Source organism: Notothenia rossii (genome assembly GCF_949606895.1).
Source record: "Notothenia rossii genome assembly, chromosome: 2".
In the NCBI taxonomy this organism is placed as follows: Eukaryota; Metazoa; Chordata; class Actinopteri; order Perciformes; family Nototheniidae; genus Notothenia; species Notothenia rossii.
Genome location: NC_136904.1, coordinates 34,167,095 through 34,192,662, shown reverse-complemented (window position 1 = coordinate 34,192,662; position 25,568 = coordinate 34,167,095). Strand labels below are relative to the sequence as shown.

General features: G+C 41.7%; 1 protein-coding gene and 1 long non-coding RNA gene across 4 annotated transcripts in view; one reads left to right on the top strand and one right to left on the bottom strand.

Moving 5' to 3' along the window:
• The window catches only part of otog (otogelin), an 82,023-nt gene that overhangs the window by 8,334 nt on the left and 48,121 nt on the right, over positions 1-25,568 (top strand). For all 3 annotated transcript variants that reach the window (XM_079662436.1, XM_079662437.1, XM_079662435.1), the window contains exons 8-19: positions 236-444; positions 948-1,078; positions 1,159-1,265; positions 8,168-8,277; positions 12,222-12,347; positions 12,548-12,656; positions 12,999-13,045; positions 13,982-14,127; positions 22,355-22,487; positions 23,215-23,392; positions 24,503-24,627; positions 24,909-25,121. In XM_079662436.1, coding sequence (XP_079518562.1) covers positions 236-444; positions 948-1,078; positions 1,159-1,265; positions 8,168-8,277; positions 12,222-12,347; positions 12,548-12,656; positions 12,999-13,045; positions 13,982-14,127; positions 22,355-22,487; positions 23,215-23,392; positions 24,503-24,627; positions 24,909-25,121 — 1,634 coding nt within the window. The remainder of the gene's footprint in view (positions 1-235; positions 445-947; positions 1,079-1,158; positions 1,266-8,167; positions 8,278-12,221; positions 12,348-12,547; positions 12,657-12,998; positions 13,046-13,981; positions 14,128-22,354; positions 22,488-23,214; positions 23,393-24,502; positions 24,628-24,908; positions 25,122-25,568) is intronic.
• Positions 16-8,296, bottom strand: LOC307027108. The gene is made up of 3 exons (XR_013804530.1): positions 8,119-8,296; positions 1,153-1,300; positions 16-428 (listed from the first exon to the last, which is right to left on the bottom strand). It is a non-coding gene; the product is annotated as an uncharacterized lncRNA (long non-coding RNA).

Below are 25,568 nucleotides of genomic sequence, written 5' to 3'. Positions count from 1 at the left end.
AGCAGTGTAGCACAAGACACAACTTAACACCTTGATATCCAAAATATATGTATTATTTCCTTTATTATATAACATTTTTATTTTGTATAAGGCTATCCCTCTCTCACACAAATGGAATATGATTTAAAAGTGTATTTCTATATTTCGTTCAAGATCAATGCAGTATATCAGTCAGTGTTAGCTGCCTATAGAAGTGAAGGTGGTACCAGGGTGTATTTACGCTCTCTGTCTTCAGTTTGCAGCTGCCTCACCACATCCACGACCTGCAGCTGGAGCAGATCTCGCAGTACGTTCTGGTGACGCAGCAGCACGGCTTCACGCTGGCCTGGGAGGGTCGCAGCGGCTCCGTCTACATCAAACTCAGCCCGGAGTTTGTGGGCCGAACCTGCGGCCTGTGTGGGAACTTCAACGCAGACGTCCAGGACGACCTGAAGACGAGTTATGGTATGATCATTTTCAGTCTAGATATGAAACAGTACGTGTAAATGCTAAAATATTTTTTCTGCAAGATATAGTGACAGTAAAAGTAAAAAAAACTAAAATGTGTACAGTTCTACTACTCTCAATGGGTATTAATTAAACGTATAGTTAGAACCAAATTTACATTGATATCTAATCATTCAAATGCAGCAAGAGTCATTGGTAGTAAAATCTGACCATGAAGCGTGAGAGCACCACTGCTTGTTTTAGGTTCTCCTGTCACCTGCATCTACCTACATTTGGGTGGATCAGATTATTACCAGTAAGCACTTAACCACATGTATCCTGGAGTACACACATCTAGACTAATTGCAATCTGATCAATCCAACCAACTGAAGATGTGTTCAGGGACCCAGTGAATGCAACACATACAGTCCCAGTGACAGAAATTAACATCAGGAAATCAAACTTAAAACATGAATCATGCTTTGAAACAAGTTTTTAAATGTATTTCTGTCATTCCCAGGCGTGCTGACTCATGAAATTGAACTGTTTGGAAACAGCTGGGTGGAGACGGAGCCCCACGAGGCTCGATGTCCCATGGTGCCCTCTGGCTTCTCTTCACCCTGTGATTCAGTGGAAGCTCATGTCCTGCTGGTATGATGCTTCCATGCTACAATGACACGTTTATGCATATATTTTTAGAGTGAAAAACTGATTGTGTTTTGTGCCTGCAGAAAGTGGAAGAGGTGTGTGCAATGCTGCTGGATCCTCCATTTCAGAGCTGCCACGACTTTGTCAGCCCTCTGTCCTACATGGCCAGCTGCTCCAACGACCTCTGCATGTGAGAACACCAGATTCCTGTTGTCCTATGGTGGCCTAATGATCAAATGTCAGGATAGCACATAAATCAAAGGCTTTATTGTCATATGTAGATACAGTGTGAAATGGCAATGAAAATCTTATAGTCTAGCAGGAAGGGCCCTCAGATTTTGAGATACCCCTACCCGAGGTAGAACAAATGACAACAATTATTTTGCTTATCTTTAGGGTCTCCCATTAATTAAATTGATTGTTGTCAAATTTTATTTTGGGGGAAAAAAAGGTTTTTTGGGTTGTTCTTTAGAACTACCCCAATCCCTGAAAAAGAGCCAAATTAGACCAGGCAGAATATGGGAAAGGTGACAAGAAAGCCCATAACTTGAGAATGATAAATATTTTCCTCTTCAGATTTCCTGAGGTATGAACCAGGTGGCTGTCCTACATCACCAAATAGTCAGACAATTATTTAACAAAAACAATACTGAATTATAGTCCTGTAAACTTAGCTTTAGTTTAGACGGAAATTGTACTTTTTGGTGATAGGAACATAGGACTCAATCACTTCTCTCATTTATCAGAAAAACAGAAATCCCTAAAAAATATACCATTACTGAATTGTCTAGGGTGCTGTTGAACACTAATCATTAGTTGTATGGAAATATCTGGTACAGTTCTATTTCAAATGAGATTTCATTAGACATAGGCCTAGCTCTTCTCTGAGATAGTCACATTCCGAATGGGGGATAAGTGGCACAATAGCCTATAAGTTAAGAATGCTCACTCTGATGGTCATTATATTTGGAGAGGGAAATACCAGGTGGCTGAACTACATCACCAAATAGTCAGAATAAGAGTAACCCAATACAATAAAGTGTATTAGTTCTAAATTGCAAGCCTCTAAAACATAGGTGTAAATAGTACAGGTTTTATTGAAACTGGAACCTTAATTCAAAGTACAGTATACAATTCATCAAATAATTCTGCGATAGGTCAAGTATGTAGATACTAGAATATAATGCTAAATGTCAGGTTCCTCAGAAACGTTAGGGGAAAAATTTCGACATTCTGTCAATGTGTCCCCTGGTTGAAAGGCCCCATCTCCGATAATCCACCCCTTGCCAACAGGACTCCATAACAAGGGTTTGGGTTCGGGCTGTGACACCATCGCTGTCTGAAACATTGCTCTTTGTACATGTTGTTGAAATGCATCCTCTGTTGGCGGCAGATTTTCTGAGGCTGCATCTGTTGTTGATGCAATTATGAACCTCAGTTCATCCAAGTTTGTGCACATCAGTCCAATTTCCTTTTTTCCATATAGCAGAAGCGCCAATTCTCTTGCGACTAGCAAAGACTCTTCCAAGCTGGCAGAGAGTCCAAAATGGGCCAGATCTTTGAGCTCACTGAGATGGGTCTTGAGTTTGGTGAATGCTGTTGTCTTGCCTATTCAACTACTTGTTGTGCCACAGCCAGTGAGTGCATGACATGCTGGTAGACATCATTGTAGTTGCCGACCAGCTTCAGGACCATCTCCAACTAAACGGCCTCTTTGAGAAATTCCAGTCCGGTTTCTGTTCCGCCCACAGCACTGAAACAGCTCTGGTCAGGGTCACAAACGACCTGCTGATGGCGGCTGACACTGGTTCCCCATCTCTCCTCATCCTACTGGATCTCACTGCAGCATTCGACACTGTCGACCATAACATCCTCCTTCAGCGCCTCAAACACACCATCACACTCTCTGACTCCGCCCTGAGTTGGCTCCAGTCCTACCTGTCTGGAAAAACAGAGTACGTCTCCTTGGGAGGTGCAAGATCCCAGACACACCCTGTCACCCGTGGTGTCCCTCAAGGGTCGGTCCTCGGGCCCACTCTGTTCACCCTGTACACTCTGCCCCTTGGCCGTGTCATCAGCCAGCATGGAATATCATTCCATTGCTATGCTGATGACAAGCAGCTCTATATAAAGACAGACCCTATCCCACATGCATCCTCATTGTCACCATCATCATCACCGTTCCCATCAACATCCTTTAACACCTGCCTTGAGGAGATAAAGGCTTGGATGCAGCAAAACTTCCTGCAGCTAAATAGCTCCAAAACAGAAGCTATTTTAGTTGGCACACCAAACCAAGTCCTGCCATCCCCCATAACCCACATCACCTTTTCTGGCCAAAATATACCCCTCTCCACAGCAGCTACGAACCTGGGTGTAAGATTTGACCGACATCTGACCTTTGACACCCACATCAAACACCTGTGCAAATCCTCCTACTACCACCTCAGGAACATTGCAAAACTCCTGTCAGATGCTGAACAACTGGTCCATGCCTTCGTTTCCTCAAGGCTTGACTATTGTAACGTTCTCCTCATCGGGACTCCTAGCGGGAGCCTTCAGAAGCTCCAATACGTACAGAACAGTGCTGCTAGGATCCTGATGAGGGTGAGAAAGTTCAACCACATCACACCTGTTCTTCATTCCCTCCACTGGCTTCCTGTCACATTCAGGACTGAATACAAGATCTCACTGCTCACCCATCAGTGCATCCACGGGAATGCTCCTTCATACCTAAAATAACTACTCCCAGCACAAACTTCCTCACGCAACCTCCGCTCGTCAACAAACCATCTGCTTCGCCCCCCCCCCAGGACCAAATTCCGCACAATGGTGGATCGGGCTTTCTGTGCAGCTGCTCCTCAACTCTGGAATTCCCTCCCAGACCACCTGAGGACTCCACAGACCACTGAAGCCTTTAAGAAAGGCCTAAAAACAAATGTTTAGGCAAAAGTACAGATCTGTAATGAGGACCCATCACTGAAAAATAACACAAGTGTTATAACCTAAAGTAAAAAAAAAATCCCAAACTACAGGAAGGACTTGAGGAGTAGTGGAAACAAGACTGCACTCTGCATGGTTGTGAGCAACTACATTGTCACTGCTGCCCCACAGAGACTATACTCAGGATTTGACGAAGGGGAGGAGGTGAAGAGCATCTGCAAAGCAGGAGTCAGCAGTTTGACATCACTGTACAGTGATCAGGAGGAGACAGACACAAGAATGGTGCTCCACGCCGTACATCTTGCAGTCATATTCCCGCATCATTGTGAGGTCTGATGACACAGGTGTGGAAGTACTGCTCATATATTATGCAAGCAAATACATGTTTGTTTCATCTCTAGTGTACAAACATGCAGGCCATGGAATGAGAGAGAGATATGTCCCCATCAACATCATATGTGAGAAAATTGGAAAAGACATGTCTAACTGTCTACCAGCATGTCGTGCACTCACTGGCTGTGGCACAACAAGTAGTACAGAATAGGAAAGACAACAGCATCAGCAGGTCGTTTGTGACCCTGGCCAGAGCTGTTCCAGTGCTGTGGGTGGAACGGAAACCGGACTGGAATTTCTCAAAGAGGCCGTTTAGATGGAGATGGTTCTGAAGCTGGGCGGCAACTACATGTCTAACTGTCTACCAGCATGTCATGCACTCACTGGCTGTGGCACAACAAGTAGTTTGTACTTGTACCATCTCAGCGAGCTCAAAGATCTGGCCCATTTTGGACTCTCTGCCAGCTTGGAAGAGTCTTTGCCAGTCGCAAGAGAATTGGCGCTTCTGCTATATGGAAAAAAGGAAATTGGACTGATGTGCACAAACTTGGATGAACTGAGGTTCATAATTGCATCAACAACAGATGCAGCCTCGGAAAATCTGCCGCCAACAGAGGATGCATTTCAACAAAGAGCAATGTTTCAGACAGCGATGGTGACAGCCCGAACTCAAACCCTTGTTATGGAGTCCTATTGGCAAGGGGTAGATTGTCAGAGATGGGGTCATTAAACCAGTGCTATTTACAAAACCCCCAGCACTTACAGAAGTGAGAGACATTACTCGCTTGTATTGCAAAGATGCAAAGTGTGGAGAGAGTGGAAAGTGCCAGTGCCTCTCTGTTGGCCTTCCCTGTACGGGGTTCTGCACCTGCTGTGCAGAATGTCAACATGTGTCCCCTAACGTTTCTGAGGAACCTGATATTTAACATTATATTCTAGTATCTAAATATACTTGACCTCTCACTGAATTATTTGATGAATTGTATACTGTACTTTGAATTAAGGTTCCAGTTTCAATAAAACCTGTACTATTTACACCTATGTTTTAGAGGCTTGCAATTTAGAACTAATACACTTTATTGTATTGGGTTACTCTTATTCTGACTATTTGGTGATGTAGTTCAGCCACCTGGTATTTCCCTCTCCAAATATAATGACCATCAGAGTGAGCATTCTTAACTTATAGGCTATTATGCCACTTATCCCCCACTCGGAATGTGAATGTCTCGGAGAAGAGATAGGCCTATGTCTAAAGAAATCTCATTTGAAATAACTGTACCAGATATTTCCATACAACTACTGGTTAGTGTTCAATAGCACCCTAGACAATTCAGTGATGGTATATTTTTTTAGGGATTTCTTTTTTTCTGATAAATGAGAGAAAAGTGATTGAGTCCTATGTTCCTATCACCAAAAAGTACAATTTCTGTCTAAACTAAAGCAAAATCTACAGGACTATAATTCAGTATTTGTTTAGTTAAATAATTGTCTGACTATTTGGTGATGTAGGACAGCCACTTGGTTCATACCTCAGCAAATCTGAAGAGGAAAAGAGTTGTCATTCTCAAGTTATGGGCTTTTTTGTCACCTTTCCCATATTCTGCCTGGTCTAATTTTGGCTCTTTTTCAGGGATTGGGGTAGTTCTAAAGAACAACCCAAAAAACTTTTTTTCCCCCAAAATAAAATTTGACAACAATCAATTTAATTAATGGGAGACCCTAAAGGTAAGCAAAATCATTGTTGTCATTTGTTCTACCTCGGGTAGGGGTATCTCAAAAACTAAAGCCTTTTTTGAGGACTTGCTGCTGGACTATTAAGTACAAAGTTCCTCGAACAACATTTGGAGAGGAGCTAGAGACACGTCAGCCATCCACTGCGCCATCTTTCTACTTAAATCGTAAACATTAATCCATTGTGGATCCTTACTATCTATGTTTCGTATTAATTGAGCGTAAAAAAACTGAAATCTCTACAAAGATACCTCAGTGACCAACTTAAAAATACAATTTTCCTGCACTGGGTATTTTGAATTTTTAACATAGATAGTTCAAGCTGCAGTAAAATGTAAGGTGTTGCTAGGTGTAATTCTTCTTCATGTTTTGAGATCTCTTGGATTCCTCTGTTATAGTCCAGGGGCCGTATTCACAAAGGATCTTAGGGCTAAAAGTAGCTCCTAACTGGCGAATTTAGGAGAAACTCCTAAACATAATGGGCGTGTCAGTCTTAAATTTAGGACTCCTAATTTTATTCCCTAAGAGCAATTCACAAAGTATTTTAGGCCTAAAAGTAGCACCTAAGTTTAGGAGAGCTTAAAAGTCCTCGAGAGGACTCCTAACTCAGTAAGACCTATTCACAAAGAATCTGAAAATGGCTGCGAGACGAAATGTTTTGGAGACAATGGAAGACTGTGAATTGATCAAGAGATATAGGCTAAATCGTGAGGGTATCAAACTTTTTGTGGAATTAGAGCGGGATGCAATAACATCCCCGACTAACAGGAATAACCCGATTAGTCCGGAAATAAAATGTTTGGCAACACTACGATATTTAGCAACAGGGAAAATGCAGCTTTGCAATGCCGACGATTTAGGGATATCGCAACCATCAGTCAGCCGTGCCATAAACCAAACCATCAACGCGCTCTCTAGACCACATATCATCCAACAGTTTATCCGGTTTCCTTTGGACAATCAACAACTACACAGGATCAAAGCCAACTTCATGGCAATTGCAGGTATGCCCGGTGTGGTTGGTGCTATTGACGGGACGCACATAAAAATAATTGCGCCATCAAAAGATGAGGACGTGTTCGTCAATAGAAAGAAAGTACATTCCATCAACACGCAGATTGTTTTCATTCATCATGATAGGGGGACTTGAACGGCGGTATGGGCTGTTATTGAAAGTGTTTAAGTGCTGGAAATATGCTCATTGGATAATAGTTTGCAGGGTGCTTTTAATTGCCTCCTTGATTTAATGCAATTTACGTATTTTTATTGTTTGCTCTCTCTCTTTAACGTGCAACGTCATTATCGTGGTCTCCACAAACTTGTCATCATGCGTGTATTCTGCTAACTGCACTGTCCATAACTATTTGATAGGAATACATTTCTAGCCTAGGCTATTTCCTTGTTTTTCGGTGATTTAGTGGGCTCGTTTGTGGGATGTTGCGGATGAGTTTCACCGAGACCGCCTGCTCTGAACAACCAATCACCGTACAGAACTCATGCACGAGAATCGACGTAATCCATAGCAACGGCGCGTCACTCTTAGTTCACTCTTAGTGATTTATCCTTAGTATGAGTAGGTCTCAGCGGCTTTGTGAATAACTTTTAAGAAAAAACTCCTACGTAAAATGTTTTAGCGCGAGTTAGGAGCACTCCTAGCGGTAAGATAAAATGCTTTGTGAATACGGCCCCTGGTCCACAAAGAATAATGTGGCCACTTTTAGTTACTCTCTGGTTTGAAATGATCTCATAGCTTTCTCAGTTGTGTCTTTTGGTGGCTCAGGTCCATGAACCTGAACCTGCCGTCCTTCTGTGAGCAACATTAGCCATGATAGTCAGTCTGTTAACTTAAGTAATGTGTAACAGAGATGGGTGATAAAGACAAAACTGTTTACTGTGTTTAGACAAAAATCAGATGACTGATACAGCCATACAACAAACATACTCAGCTTTACATTTAAAGCCTATAGTTGGGAGATGTACTGATTAACTACGATGGAGACGCAGCTGCTGTGTAGTTATTTCTTAGTTTAGCATACCTGGCTCCTGGCTCCGCTCAATGAGTCCTTCTCTGTTACTTTGTTGAAGGTCGGGTCCCAACGGGAATGTGGTATGCCAGGTGTTCAGCGAGTACGCCCGGGCCTGTGCCCACGCTGACCACCCACTGCACGACTGGAGGCAGCACATTCCTCAGTGTGGTACGTTTTTCCAGGTGTTGTAAACTGTGTGCCTCTGAGCTGCACATTTCAGGTCCACTGAACTAAACACAATATTAATTTATTCTAATTTCCATCACTGCATGGATATGGAAAATATTATAGTTACTGAAAATAATATTACTTATCACATAACATTGCAAAGTTATTTTAGTTTTGCTGACCTTCCAACCCAGTCTCATGGCATTTTGTGTTCACCAACACGATTTTTAATCTATTGATTCGTGTTCACCAACACGATTTTCCCCTTTTTTTCGTGTTGCACAGCACGAATTTAAAAGCAATGTATTTCCATTGGTAGTCTCACGGCATTACGTGTTATAGGAAGACTGGAAGCTGTGTGGTTCATAAAAGCATGTTCTTACTCAATATCAAGCCACAATTATTGCTTTTATTTTAAATCGTATAATTTTGGACTTTTGTTGCCGTCTGTGAAGAAAATAAATGGGGCTGAGAGCCTCAGGATACTGAAATCTGTATATTTGAAAAACTTTTTTTCCTTCTAAGTTGTTATTCTTTTCAAAATAACACACAATTATCCTTGTTTTTATTTATTTGTTTAATTCCATAATCTCTGTTTTTTTTGGCGTCCGTCAGGAACTGAATTTCAAAATAAAAATAACCGGAAACAGACGTAGGCATTTCGAGCGATTACCCAAGATCCTCAGCTATGGTTTAAGCTCGACGATTGGATGTTTTAGCCGCAATGCATGCTGGGATTTGGTGTTTATATGATATGAAATCCGGAAAACATTTTAAAATAATACTTAATTCCGTGTGTTCTTGCTTTTCTCTTTGAATGTCATCACATAACGGCATTGTAATACACGGTTCGGCTGCATTAAATATTACAGATCTGCCGTAGTTCTTTATTTATAGAGCCCTGATGAGAAGACCTTTGGAAAAACTGGAAGAAATGCCGCCGAAACTGAAGACTTGACGTGGATCATATATATATCAACAATTAAACAACATCTTCAATTTTTCTTCACACAATTCGTCTCCTTGCAGTATCAACACTAATTCGGCTGACTTTTAAATTTGATCCAATTGGTAGATAGGTTATATTTGCACCATAACGGTGCACAGCTGATATAAAAGGACTTGTAGTTTTTAAAGATATTACTGATTTTCTTTGAATATAAGAATGTAAATACTGAGTCTGAAATAGTATAGCAATATGCTGTAAAATTATGTGAAAGCATGAATAAAACTACACATCTTCAGATGTTGTACATACATAAGTGTCCTACACTAATAATAAAAAGTTATTATGGCTGTGTGCACCTTGTGTGCACCGCCTAGTGGTTGAAGCATGTTATTGAATTATTGTTTTTATGTGTTATATTTGATTAAAAAAATATTAAGAGTACATACTTTCATAGGGGGAAAGTAGAAGGTCTGTGATAGAAATATAGAATAGAAAAAAATCAAGAAGATACTGTAAGTGATCTCTACAATAAAACATTTTAGTGCTGGATGTACAAAGATATTAATATGAGGATGTGCAAAACAGAAAAACGAATTAACCTTTATTCAAACATTAAATAATACTTTAGATTAAGGTCTTCTTTTAAATAAGAAAAAAGCTTTGGGGGTATCTACAGATAAATATTAAGCCTGACAAAGTACTTAACGTCTAATATATTGCTTTCCTGCAATGTTGACTATGTTGAAGCACTTATTTTAACTGATATCATACATATGAATTATACTCTTATGTATGTAGACAGTATAAGAAATGTACAGAATATGACAGTTTAAGGGTGGTGGTACCATGGTGGTACACACATATTGATAGATGTCTTGTAATGCGCTGTTGAGGAACCTGTGACCCAAGTTTTTCATTCATTGCATACACAGTTTTGTATAATGATATGTCAATAAACCTTTGAAAATCTTGAAATCTTGAAAGGGATGTGCAAAATAGCCATTATAAAGTCTTTAATTAACTATTAGTAGAGAATAACGAGTAATGAATATACTTTATTACTCGTTTCCATTCATGTCAATTGCAGATAAATGTTTAGTCTTCTCAAGCACCAACTATCAAATATCTCTCCTGATTGTTGGCACTTGACAATCACCTTCCCTGAATTTTACTCAGGTGTAACTAAAGTCTGCTTTAAGGGTTGTTTATATTTCACATCATTAATCAGAATCTGAAAAGTAACTCAAATAAATGTAGTGGAGTAAAAATACCAGGTTAACCTCTGAATTGTAGTGGAGTAGAATTATAAAGTAACAATGAGCTGTCATGTGGGTATATATTAATGCTGCGCATTATGGACACAAGCGATTTTCATCCATTTATTAATTATATGTTTTACATTTGATAACACCAATGTGTTTAATACTGGCAACTTCTAATTGTGGGAAAAACGAAAACGTTCAGTAGAGACGTCCCATAGCATGTGTAGTCCTGTGGGGGCGTTCGATTCCAGTTTTGGATAGTCTGGCGTGGTTTCATTCCATTTCAAACAGCTGTTTGACGCTCGGCGTAAACTTGGCGCACTGCCATTCCAACATCCAATCCCAGAGCTTGAAGATTAATCACGGGGACTGTAGTCCTAAACGATAGCTGGGTATTATGGGTAGTGTAGTGTCTTCGGCCATCCTGAACTCGAAATGCCTACGTGTTTCCGGTTATTTTTATTTTGAAATTCAGTTCCTGATGGACGCCAAAAAACCCAGAGATTATGGAATTAAACAAATAAATAAAAACAAGGATAATTGTGTGTTATTGGTGAGTAAATAACAGTGTGTTATTTTGAAAAGAATAACAAATTAGAAGGAAAAAAAGATTTACATATATAGGATTTCAGTATCCTGAGGCTCTCAGCCCCATTTATTTTCCTCACAGATGGCAACAAAAGTCCGAAATTATACGATTTAAAATAAAAGCAATAATTGTGGCTTGATATTGAGTAAGAACATGCTTTTATGAACCACACAGCTTCCGGTCTTCCTATAACACGTAATGCCGTGAGACTACCAATAGAAATAAATTGCTTTTAAAATCGTGCTGTGCAACACGAAAAAAAGGGGAAAATCGTGTTGGTGAACACGAATCAATAGATTAAAAATCGTGTTGGTGAACACGAAATGCCGTGAGACTGGGTTGGACCTTCATATTGTACTCCTGAAAGGTTGACACAGATATAGAAATCATAAATACTTGAAAATGTATTTTTTATTTGCCTTTTGTGAACGCAGTGTAATTCTGGTGGTGGGTGTTGTGTTGTGGAGATAAGGGAACTCAGTTGTATTAAGATTATTATATTAGAATACAGTGTAAAAACGTACTTAGTTTACACATTTTAAAGTTGAACTGACTGCTATAGGCACAGGACAATTTATAATCAAATGACCCACTACAATTATTTGCATCTATCAAACACATGTAGGCTACTGCCATAGCCTCCCAAGACACGTTAGCTTAAGAACTGTTAGCTTAATGTGGCTAAGGTTAGCTGCTGTAGTTAACTTACAGTTGTGAAAATATTATGATATGTTATGTCAATGTTTTGTTTCAATATCTTTAGTAGTAACTGAAAACTCACAAAAATTGTATTTTTGTATCAGCTCCCTAGCGAAACCGCTAGCCTATTGTTGCTAAGGTTAACTGCACCAGATAATTGTTCTAGTTTTTGCAAGTTTGCAAACAACAGAAAGGTTCGTGAATTTAACGTTGCATACCAGAAACAAATTTGTCTTACTTTTAATCAAGCCAACAGATAAACTGGACTTATTGTGAATTAGCTATATTTGTCAATAGATATAGGTAGGCTACTACAACGTCACTTGTGGCAGACATGATATCTCTAGGCACAACAGGTGTCAATTTTCGGTCATATAATTATATTCCCTGTCTTTTCAGTAGAAAGTGTATGACATCCGTGTTGTGTTTAATTTTTTGCGACCAGCAAAGCAGTGTGCCCTTGGTCTGCAGTACAGGGAATGCATCAGCTGCTGCCCAGCGTCCTGCAACCTGGAGCGGACATGCATCGACAGCAAACTGGCCTGCCTGGATGGATGCTACTGTCCTGATGGTGATTTTCAAATCAGAGTTTATTATCTGTCGTATCTCGTAGATGCTGCAAATACACCTTTTATTACTGTTTCTGTCGTGTCTTCCAACCTTAAAATAAATCACGTTTCCTCGACATAAATGAATAATTCATGAATTATTCTCGGGCAAAATTAAGCTTGATAATTTCTCTATGTCTGTCTACACTTTTGCCTTTCCTAGGTATGATCTTCGAAGATGGAGGCTGTGTAACGCCTTCCGACTGTCCTTGCGAGTACCACAGCATGTTTTATCCTTCTGGACAGACGCTGCAGGAGGAGTGCAACAACTGGTGAGCAGTGTTTAACTTCGGTTTTAAAGTAACAGGATAAAAACTTTGATTCACCTGTTGGAACGCTTTCCTTATATTGCACAAACATGTATGCGAGGAGAACCAGCTTCATGTGTTTTTGGACAAAACATGAACACATGTTAGACTATGTTACAATAGATGTCATCATCATCTATTAGCAAAAACAAAAGGCAGGTTATTGTTCTGAATATTCTATGCAGTCCTTTTAATCTTCTCAGATCTGACCACCTGGGCTCTGTGTGTCCAGTTTCTATCAGCGATCCTGCTGATTAGTACAGCCTTTCATGTTCCACCTGTTGAAGTCTCTGCTTTCTGTTTCAGCACATGCGTTGGTGGAGTGTGGAACTGCACCGACTACAGCTGCCCAGGTTTGTGCCTTCCCTCTGTGGGTGGTTTAATTTTAGCTCAAACTGTGCTGCAGGTCACATTCATGGGTGTGGATTGTTTTTTTTATTTGGAAAGACATTACTTAAGGTACTGGTAAGAAGAACATACTGTGATAGCAAATGTTAAAAACGATGTCTCCTATGTTCCAAAGCAACGTATTTTGACATTACCCACTGGAGCTGTGTTTGAGAACGCAATGTCGGAATCATTCGGACCAGTCATCAAACAGACTTTACCCTGCCAGCTCCCTAGTACCACGTTTTTCTAATGTTCGATTCGGCCCATGTCTGAGTACAAATTGATTATTTTCCCGAGTATTCACAGCAAGCAAGTGAGGGTGTTGTTGTTGTTTCTATCATGGCTTGTATGAACCCGGAGGAAAATAAAAGTAGAGGAAAGTAGAAGGGCTATTTTTTAAGAAAACGGCAAGGAAAATGTCAAACTTAGTTAATGACGCAATTTTGGAATTCTTGTAGGTATGGGTCAATGCCAAAATCGTCTGAAATAGTTAAGGAACAGCAACGCTGCACCTGTGAGTTTTATAACAAAGTTTATCTGAATGCAGAAGCTTCCTAGTTAGTTAAGAAGGAAGAAGTTATCTCCTAAATTTTGAAGAGAACAAAAAGTACTTGCAGATTAAGGCAAGAAAGCTCCAGGGCTCCTAGTTAGGTAACACAAAAGGAGAAAGCTCCCTAATTTTGGCCCAAGCTATCTATAATTTTCTGTTAAAGAAAGTATTGTTTATTGAGAAAATATAAAGGAGGTGACATCCCAGGAAAGTGTGAAGACAGGAGCTTTTTAGGTAGAAAGTAAGGAAGGAGGAGGATTCCCAGCCAGGAATGAGACATGCAGCGAGCACGGATACTTGATATTTTAGGGCCAAGGTAATCATTGAAAGTGTCTCTCTCTCTCTACAGGCGAATGCTCGGTGACTGGCGATATGTATTTTCAGTCCTTTGACGGGCGGATCTACACCTTCCCTGCAACATGTCAGTATGTCCTCGCCAAAAGTCACAACTCAGGGAAGTTCACAGTCACCATCCAGAACGCCCCCTGTGGAGCCGTGAGTTGGCGTTTATTCTGCATGATGTTATCTATCCACCCTCTTGTTGAGTTCCTTTCTTCTCCTGCTTTTGAGAGAAATATCTTTACATCTCAAACTCTTCTACTTCCACAATTAGCCTCTGCAAGTGTTCACCTGTCTTGGCTACAGGGTTTATGCAATTTGTCTTTCATGTAGATCACATCGGTATTCAAGTGCTCAATAATCCCTGCTGAGGCCAGGTCATTTTTGTTCAATGCTTAGGGAATTGAAAGCCTTCAGGAAATGTCAATCAAACCCGGGCAGATAATGAGCATGAAAAGCAAAAAAAAAAAAAAAGAAGCTTCTTCTCTCCCCTCTCACTGAGCCTTTCGTTTCCCAGCTGATCTTGAGCTGCTCGGCAAACGGGCAATGGAGGGGAGGAGGCGGGATATAAGATGTCCCACTGATCAGAGCAGAGGCCCGAGACCTCTAACAGCCAAGTGAACAGGATTACCTTATCTGGCCTGGCTGACAGAGCTGTGGACGGCTTTGTAGTGAGGAGGGAGGTGAAGAGAGGCACTGAAGGGGTTGGGGATTTGGACAGAGAGAAGGTTATGCGCAAAACAGGAGGTGAATGATGGGAAGAGTAAAAGGAGGAGGATGGAGGTGCTAAAACCTTTCGGCTATGAGGCTCTGCCACCTATGAAAGAGATGATTCATAGTGGCAGATCACTAACTGTCAGCGATGAGCGATGGGAAGGTTTCCTTACTTTAACAATATCGGAGCGTCAGATTAACTAATCATACTCTAGTACATTTTTAAAGTACTTCCGTGACACTGGATTGTTTGAAATTGAAAATGATAAAGAAAAACAATTGGACGGTAGATACACGGATTTAACTCAATCCGTGTATCTACCGTCCAATTGTTTTTCTTTATTAAACACGTAAACGGAAGAGCGTTCGAGAGGCCTTTTTGCTTTTTACCTTACTAAATGGTCTAATGGTCATTGGAGCGAGGGGCAGGGCGAAACTCACGGAAGTGATTTCAAAACAAAAGCACTCGTTTGCTAAAATCACACTTGAATCAGTATCCTGCTGAAGGAACGGTGATTATTATAAACAAGGGGAATTTAGCGATCACAGCGAAAAACGGCCAAGACACATATTGAGCCCAGAAAATTGATGTTATTAAGGGCTGTAAATATAATAAGCCTATGTCTAAAATGGACAACAGTGTTAGGAGATTTAAACTATAATACAGCGGTTCTGCACTGCGGTCACTCAGCCGTCTCTCGAGTTTGTTTTTTCAAATCAGCTTCTCTTAATTATTCCTGCTATATTTGACGAGTGAAACAAATATTTGTTACCACAAGTTCTTAAGGAAACTGACACTGTTGGACTCGGTTCTAGTTTGACTTCTACCAGAAATAAAATGAAGTACTTTTGCTGTGTACTTTGTGAGTAATCCTCTGTCAAAGTCCCCTCCTTAGTACATAATGCATGTTTTTCTGCTATCTTTGATGAATGATACAAATATCCTTTTACAATTAGTTCTTAATGAAGTTGATACTGTTTGACTTTGTATTAGTTAGCCTACTACTTACAATACATTGAAGTACTTTTATTGTGTATTTATTGAGGAATACTCTGTCAAAGTCCCCTGCTGAGAACAAAATCAAGCCACTTCTGCTAAGTTTCATGAGGGAATTCTTTTTTGTTGCCATTAGTTCTTCGTGAGATTGATCCTGTTGGACTCAGTACTAGTGACACTACCCCCAGAAGTACTATGAAGTACTTACTGTGTACTTTTCCAGTAATCCTCTGTCAATGTCCCCTCCTGAAAACAAGAATGAATGTTTCTCTACTATTTTTGAATAAGCGTTAAAAAAACCTTTCTTCATGAGACTGATATTGTTGGACAGAGTATTTTAAGAGGATGGTAGACTGCACACTGATACACTCTGTCACTCTGGTTGCCCTCTTATGATGCTGTTGTCTTTTAATATATGATTATTTCTCAGCCGCTAGTTCGTTCCTTGCAGATTCTTCAGTCTCATCAGCCTCATCCTTCCATCAGTCCCAGTCAACGCCTCCAGCACAATTCCAGTGTCTGACTCCATATGATATTGTCCTGATGCTGTATACAAGGGTGATGCCCCATTATCACAAAATGACCCCTCTAGAGTCTTAGTGCCAAGGACCTCATATTATGTCTGTCATTAATGTTATATCACCCATTATAACAATTTTCTTTCCTTTTTCCTCTTCTCTTAACTGAATAGTCCTGTCTGACAATGTAAAGTCCTTTTCCTGCACCATTTTAAGGCTTCAAAAACAGGAATTTTTGTATGTGTTTGGAGAAATAACAAAATCAATGGCCCAGAATTGTACTTTATAAACTATGAATCTTGTGGTGCTTGAGGAAATACAAACTGGCTAAGCCGGCCAGGTCATATGCCTTTTTTGGAGCCCTTTTTTGCAATATTTATTAAAATGTCAATATTTATTTAAACAAACAACTATCTGAGGATAATACAAGCAACCATAAAACACCCTTTACTAGAGAGCCATTGAAGCCCATGAAGAATTTATCCTTCCACAAATCTTTTCAACTGCTGTAAGTTAGGGCACTATCTGTGCAGAAAATCAAAAATATTCTTCATTTGAAGTATTTTAAAAAAAAAGTGTTCAGAAAGACTGCATCAATTATATGCTATATATATAATATCAATATTTGTATTAACTAACCAAAGTCAATTTAAATAGCGGGCACAAATAGGTTAATTGCCATGCATGTGGTGTTTGATATAGTTTACGTTCAATTTCAACTATTTTAGGCAGAAAAATGTATATTGACTAAACCCTTTTTAATATAATTTCGAAAGGTTTTTGTGAGAAATCGTTTCAAAAGTAAACTTTTTTTTCATTTTATATTTGAAATGTTTGCACACAACATTATTAATTTATACATTTTTTGTTGAATTGGACACATTTTTCGAAGCTCTATTGACTGACATGCAATGACTGGGACTGATGGAAGAATCTGCGAGGAATTAACTAGGAGCAGAGAAATAATCATTATTGTAAAAGACAGCAGCTTCATAAGAGGCCAACAAGAGTGACATAGTGTGTCAGTGTGCTGAAGGATAGACCAGCTACCCAGGCCAGACTCTAAAGTCTGGCCTGGGTAGCTGGTGGTGGTGGTAGCTGGCTCTAAAAAACATCTTGTTTTTCCCGGGTCGCCGACGATGCTGGCGTTGTTTGTTCGCCGCTCCTCCGCCCCAAATATTGTTCTTTAGTCCAGATTAGAACCTCTCCTGTCTGGCTCTCTACTTTTGAAACGTCAGTCATCAGCAAAAATAGCAGATGTGTTGTCATCTCCAACCTGCTGGCTCTTTCCTGCTCATCGGTCCCTAGCCCGCTGCTACCTAGATGCTCCTCGGCTCCCTGAAGTCTGCCGAGCTAACAATTCTGTCTCCACCCCAACTCCAGCCTAACTCCAGCCTAACTCCACGGCTCGTGTGGGTCTTCCCATCCCGCTGCGATCAGCCGGCTTCCCCGCTGACATAGTCTCTCCCTGCCGCCTACAGCCGGTGGCTAACAAGCTAGCTAACAAGCTAGTAGGCTGGTCACCCGGCTCCCACTCTGCACCAGGCTGTCAGCCCCTCCTACGATTCTCCTCCGGAAACCACTGGAATCATTCTCCTGATATGCTGTGGATTATCACTCTCATATCTGGACTCACACCGCTCCTTCTTCCACGGTCATCCGGCTCCTGGTCTCTGCTGCCCGGGTCCCCAGCATTAGCTAGCTCCGTGCTAGCGCCACTTCACGGGATCATGCCGCCGCTCTACTCCCTGTCAGATCTCCACTCCTTTAATAACCGCCTGCCTCCGGACTGCATGGACATCCTCGCAGATAACGAAATACTCCGCAAACGCCGTCCTCCACACAGAGGCTCTGGCCGTAAGTTTTTATTTCATTCCACGTCTCCACACTCCATCCCGTCCATTCGGTCCTGTCACGCGCCCACACTACGTCATCACAACAAAAAACACGTGAATCTGACCAATCTCCTTCCACTTCCCCGGTCCACACAACCCCCCCCTACGCAACGTCACCTCAGAGCAGCTCTGCTCAACACACGCTCCATCCACAATAAAAGCCACATTCTGAATGAATTCATTAAAGACAATAACCTGGACTTTCTGTATCTGACCGAAACATGGCAAAAGCCCCTGGACTATTTTTCTTTAAATCAAATCACCCCAGCAGGATTCACATACATTGACAAACCTCGCCCACAAGGGCGGGGTGGTGGTATAGCTGCTATTATCAGAAAGGAAATAAAAGCTACCATAATCCCCATCCCTGATGCTTCTTCTTTTGAACACCTGATCTTTAAACTCTCTGGTCCCACTCCCCTGGTCACAGCCATCATCTACCGTCCCCCGAAGCCAAACCCCTCCTTTCTCTCCGACCTCTCTGACATTCTCACTCAGCTTTCTGCCATATCCCCATCAGTTCTCCTCTCAGGGGATTTTAACATTCATATTGACGACCCTACCTGCAAATATGCCTTTGAATTTAAGGAAACCCTTCATTGCTGCAACTTCTCTCAACACATCAACTTCCCAACACACAGCCATGGTCACATTCTGGACTTGGTCTGCTCCACTGGTCTCACCATCCATCATCTGTCCAGCCTCAATCTCCACATCTCTGATCACCTGGCCATCATCATGGATATCAACATCCCCATCCCCATCCCCGCCCAAAAGCAAAAACGCACAATAACCTACAGAAACCTCAAATCCATCTCACCTTCAGCAATCACTGCCTCCATTACCTGCAAGATGTCTTCCTCCCCCCCCCCACTTTCTGAAAACCCATCTGAACTTGTGGACTATTATAACCCTCTCCTTCTGTCTCAATGAACTGGCCCCCACAAAAACAAAAAATGTCTCTTTCATACACTCCGCCCCTTGGTATACCCCCGAACTCCGCCAAATGAAATCAAGGAAACGTCAACTTGAACGCCAACACAAGAAAACCACACTAACATTCCATCTTCAAATCTACAAAGACTATCTCCAGCAGTACAGTAATGCACTCAAAGCAGCCAGGTCTAATTACTACTCACAACTCATTCAGTCTGGCTCCAGCAACCCCAAGCGTCTGTTCTCCACCATCAGCAAACTTCTCAAACCCTGTGACAATGCCACCTCGTCCTTCACCACCGAACAGTGCAACTCCTTCCTTTCGTTTTTCCAAACCAAAATCAGCAACATTTACAGCAATCTGACACCCTCATCAGCACCCCCAAACCTCCTCTCCTGCCTCCCCCCCCTTCATCTCACAGCCCCTGTCCCACTTCTTCCCTGTGACCCCCATGCAACTGTCCCACTTCATGACTGGAATTAACTCCACCTGCACACTTGACCCAATGCCCTCCAAATTTGTTAAAGAGAGCCTCCCTGCCATGTCCCAGCTCATCGCCACCATCATTAACTCCTCCCTCAGATCTGGATCAGTTCCCCCCTCTCTCAAACTGGCTGCTGTCACACCCATTCTCAAAAGACCTGCACTCACACCTGACATCATGTCCAACTTCCGGCCCATCTCAAATCTCCCCTTTCTGTCAAAAATACTTGAACGTGTCATTGCCTCACAACTAAAATCCCACCTCAGCTCCAATGACCTCTTTGAGCCATTTCAATCCGGTTTCCGATCAAAACACAGCACAGAAACAGCTCTTCTGAAAATCACAAACGACCTCCTCCTCTCCTCTGACTCCGGCAACCTGAACATCCTCATCCTCCTCGACCTCACCGCAGCATTCGACACCATCAACCACACCATCCTGCTGTCCCTCCTCGAATCATCACTTAACATCACTGACACTGCACTCTCCTGGCTGAAATCCTACCTCACCGACAGACATCAGTTTATCAACATCAACAACTGCACCTCCTCCACTGCTCCTCTGTCCCAAGGCGTCCCCCAGGGTTCGGTGCTTGGTCCTCTCCTCTTCATCCTTTACATGCTCCCCCTTGGCAAAATAATTAGTCGCCACAACCTTCAATTTCACTGCTACGCCGATGACATCCAACTTTATATCTCAACAAAAACCATCACCCCCACAACACACTCCACTCTCACCAACTGTCTCTCAGAAATAAAAGCATGGATGCAAACAAACTATCTCCAACTGAACAGTGCCAAATCAGACATCATCATCATCGGCCCCCCATCCCGTATCAAAGACATCCAGAATTTCAACTTCACCATTGACAGCCACACTCTATCTCCCCCCCCTCACATCCGCAACCTCATTGTCATTTTCGACAGTCAGCTCAAATTCAACCATCACATAAATCACATCACCAGGACCGCCTTTTTCCACCTCAAAAACATTGCCCGTCTCCGCCCATCACTCTCCTCCTCTGCTGCTGAAATCCTGATTCATGCATTCATCACTTCACGACTCGACTACTGCAATAGCATCCTCTATGGCATACCATCCAACCTCCTCAATAAACTCCAACATATCCAGAACTCTGCTGCCCGCCTCCTCACCCACACCCGCTCCCGAGACCACATCACTCCCATCCTCCAGAACCTCCACTGGCTCCCCGTCCTTCAAAGAATCCACTTCAAAGTCCTCCTCATAACTTACAAAGCCCTCAACAACCAGGCCCCCCCCTACCTCACAGACCTGCTGCTCCACCACACCCCTTCCCGCTGCCTTCGCTCATCAGAAGCCAACCTCCATCCCCACCCGCACCAATCACCGGACCTGGGGGGACAGAGCCTTCTCCGTCGCTGCCCCCTCCCTCTGGAACTCACTCCCACAACCCATCAGAGACTGCACCGACCTCACCACCTTCAAAAACTCACCTCTTCAATCTGGCTTTTCATGTGTGATTGTTTTTGTATTATTTGACTTTAACTTTAACTATATATTTATTTGTTGTTCCTTTCTTCTCTTTTCTTTCTTTCTTCACTATTATCTGTAAAGCGTCTTTGAGCACCTGTAAAAGCGCTAACAAATTAAATCTATTATTATTATTATTATAAAGACTTTCCATGGGGTAAAAATGCTGCTGCCGGAGTACTGACTGGAAGTAGTGGTGATATCAAGTCTACCATCCTCTTAAAATACTCTGTCCAACAATATCAGTCTCATGAAGAAAGGTTTTTTAACACTTATTCAAAATAGCAGAGAAACATTCATTCTTGTTCTCAGGAGGCGACATTGACAGAGGATTATTGAAAAAGTACACAGTAAGTAGGCCTACTTCATTTTATTTCTGGTAGAAGTCAAACTAGAACCGAGTCCAACAGTGTCAGTTTCCTTGAGAACTTGTGGTAACAAATATTTGTCTCTTCAAATATAGCAGGAATAATGAAGAGCAGCTGATTTGAAAAAAAAACAAACGCGAGAGGCGGCTGAGTTGACCGCAGTGCAGAACCGCTGTATATTTTAAATCTCCTAACAATGTTGTCCATTTTAGACATAGGCTTATGATATTTACAGCCCTTAATAACATTCATTTTCTGGGCTCAATATGTGTCTTGGCCGTTTTCGTTGCGATCGCTAAATTCCCCTTGTTTATAATAATCACCGTTCCTTCAGCAGGATACTGTAGTGATTCAAGTTTGATTTCAGCAAACGAGTGCTTTTGTTTTGAAATCACTTCCGTGAGTTTCGCCCCGCCCCTCGCTCCAATGACCATTAGACCATTTAGTAAGGTAAAAAGCAAAAAGGCCTCTCAGACGCTCTTCCGTTTACGTGTTTAATAAAGAAAAACAATTGGACGGTAGATACACGGATTTAACTCCCACAGGCTGGTGCTAGCTAGCCAGCTAACAACTGAACAGTTGGCACAGTGCATTGGCTGTAAAGGGTGAATAAACACATAGTGAATAAAATGTTGAAACTACTGTATGAACACACTTAAGGAATCATCACAATTGCAAAACCAGAAGGGTTTAACATCTTTCATCAGTTTTAATCGAATACCTTAGTTTTAATTTTCGAGTACTTCTTCTACCACCACTTTTCTATGATTATAGTGTGTGAGTAAGTTTCCATTCACTTCTTGGTTCCTCTCCAATCTATCTCTTTCTCTTTCTTTCTTTCTCTCTGTCTCATTTACCACTATCTCCCTCATTGTGTGTCTTGTTGCGTATCTAAATGGCTGCTACTGTTTGGGATAATGCCAGCCTGCCTTATCCAGCCATCTTGTCCCAATTGCAGAATTTGGATGGGGCCTGCATCCAATCAGTTAACCTGGTTATTGACGAGGATCCAAGAACAGAGATTACACTGAGCCACGTTGGCGAGGTCTTCATGGCGGGACAGTACCGCATCTCTTTGCCGTATTCTGATGGTAACTTCCTACCCTTTTATCCCTTTTTTTACTTTCGACATCCAGCGCCAGCATTATTCCAGCACTATGCAGTTCTAGACAGATTTAATGACATCTGTGCCATTGAACAGATATTTTCCTAATACTAGCGCTTGCATTGTGTTTCACAAAATACTGTCTCTCTGAGTATTATTCCCTTTTCACACCAATGTTTTCACAGTCTGCCGCTGTCTGTTGATGGAGTCAACAACCTTTTATTTGATTTTTGATGAACTGTGTGAGAATGATCTGATGTTTTGGTACCCTAAGGAATAAGAAAACAACACCTATCTTCTGTTCTGAAGAAATACATTTCTGACTATATATTAGTTTACAGTCAATCAATTAATCAGTCAGTCGATCAGTCAATAAATCAGTCAATAAGTCAGTCAATATGTCTTTAAGTCATATGGAAATAAAAATGATACACAACAAAAGAAAAAAAAGACGATAAATCTTGAGGTTCAAAGCAAAGCACATTCAAAACATCTCCAAAACTACTTTCAGCACCACATTATTCAATTGCTCTTTTGAAAGCCAGTCCTTTAAGCAGTTATTTGGAAAATCATGTATTTATTATATGTTTAGTTAGCATATGAATACAGATGTAAAACAAATTGCCATTTTCTTGTGCATACATGAATGGAAATGCACCTTGTATTATCTCATCTACCACCATCTTAAAGCCATACTCCCTCATCTCTCCCAGACCTCTTCAACATCCAGGAGCTGTCGTCCATGTTCCTCCAGGTGAAGACGGCGTTCGGCCTGCGCCTGCAGTACAGCTGGAAGGAGTTCCGCATCTACCTGCAGGCCGACGAGCAGTGGAAGGACGACACGGTGGGCCTGTGTGGCACCTTCAACGGCAACATCCAAGATGACTTCCTGTAAGTGTGTGACGGCCCACCTTTGACCCGTCCCGCGCCCTCTTCCAACCCCCCCCCCCCCCCTCCTCCTCCTATGTTTAAAAGAGAGAGCATGCTCCTGTTTCAGAGGTGGACAGGGAGGTGATGGTGAAGTGCTCTCTCTCTCTCACACTCGCTCTCTGTAATGCACACTGGTTTGACGGCTCGGCATCAAAAGCCTCGCTCTCTGATCAGCTCTTTAAGGCGGGCCAGATGAGCGCCCAACTGGACACGCCACTTCAACAAGGAATTTACTGTTAGTGGAATAGGGGTTCCACTGTACCTCGTTGTAATGGCCCACCATAAAGGGCGGATGTTGTCTAACAGCTGTAAATGGATATACATCACAGTTTGAGACTGAAGTGGTCGTATCCTACTAGGAAGAAAACTGGAACTCACTTTGCCTGAAGATCTCCAGAAAGGACTTTGCAGTTAAAAACATGATGTACAGTATCCTTTATTATTTTGGTGCTGATTTCAGTTGTTTTTTTGTACTGACCTTTAGGATAAAGTAGTAAATGGGAGAGTTAGTCAGAAACTCAGACAGTGGTAGCTCCTTCTTAAAAGCAGAGGTGAGAACCTACAATGTCTATAACTAGTAGTACAGTTGCCTACATATTATTCCTGCTTCCCTTTTAAAGGTTACAAGAATATGTTTATCTTTACAAAGACTGAATTCAATTTAATAATGAGTGCTGCTTTTCTCTGGGTTTGTCTTCCACGTATTACACATTTAAATAAGTATCATGGCACTAAACAGATCTTACCACAAGGTTACTAGAGGTAGAAGTAGCTTGTTGTGCTATAGCTAGTGCTAATGCTAATGTTGTTGTTGTAGCACAATAGGCTTTATGATGCTTACCAGTAATGGGGTAGTTAGTAAAAAAAGTAGCGCGTTACCCCGAACACTGATGCTTACACTCATGCTTTCAAAGTGGAAATGTTGAGAAAAAAGTCGAAACAATAGGGAGTATTAACAAAACAATTCAAAGGCGGCACTGACAGGGGTACGACCCTGAGACTCGACAAAACAAAATAAGCTAGCTGGTTTCTAGCTCCATGTGATGAATATGTGCTCCTGTTTTCCTGCAGATCTCCATCAGGTATGATAGAAAGCACTCCTCACCTGTTTGGAAACGCCTGGAGGGTCTCGTCAGCCTGTTCCACCACTCTGAGTACGCCTCAGCTCGACCCCTGTGATACACACCAGCAGGCCGGTCAGTTCCTCTCATGCCGTTGGCTCTCCCTATTTCAAAAAGTATAGTGTTAGATGTTGTGTTCCTCTTTATATATCTTTAAACTACTTTTAAATATCTAGAGCGTTATTAACTTTAGACATGTGCATATACATGGATGTGTTGGAATCAGCCTGGATTTCAAATTCATTCCTAAATATACATGTGCAGTGCTACAAAAACACTTTTTGTTTGTATATTTTAGATACAGGAGTTGTGAATTTTGCATATAGTACTAACTTGCTGCTCCTTGCCCTGCTCAGTGGCTTACGCCTCAGAGATGTGTGATGTGCTGAACCAGGATCTGTTCTCCGCCTGCCACGAGTACCTCAGCCCGACATCCTTCCATCAGCAGTGTCGCTCAGACACCTGTAAGTGCGGGACGCCCTGCCTCTGCTCTGCGCTGGCCCACTACGCTCGCCACTGCCGCAGATTCTCCATCATCGTTGACTTTCGGTCACAGATACCGGACTGTGGTGAGTAATCAGCAGCTGACTTTATAATAAGTGTATTCCTTTATGTCTTAATCATATTGCACCGGGAGGCAAAGGTATAAAGAGTACTGTCCTTCAAATCTGATTGGTGTTGCTTGTAAAACTTGTAAGATTATTTGAGAGAAGGGAAAGTATAAAGTAAGTAATATACAACCCAGTCTCACGGCATTTGGTGTTATAGTCTCGACATTTAATCTTTTGATTCGTGTTCACCAACATGATTTTCCCCTTTTTTTTCGTGTCACACAGAACGATTTTAAAAGCAATGTATTTCTATTGCTAGTATGTCTCGTCTTTTAGTCCGGTCGGGTCTTGGAAGACCGGAAGCTGTGGTTCATAAAAACATGTTCTTACTCAATATCAAGCCACGATTATTGTTTTATTTTAAATCGTATAATGTCGGACCTTTTTTGCCGTCCGCGAGGAAAA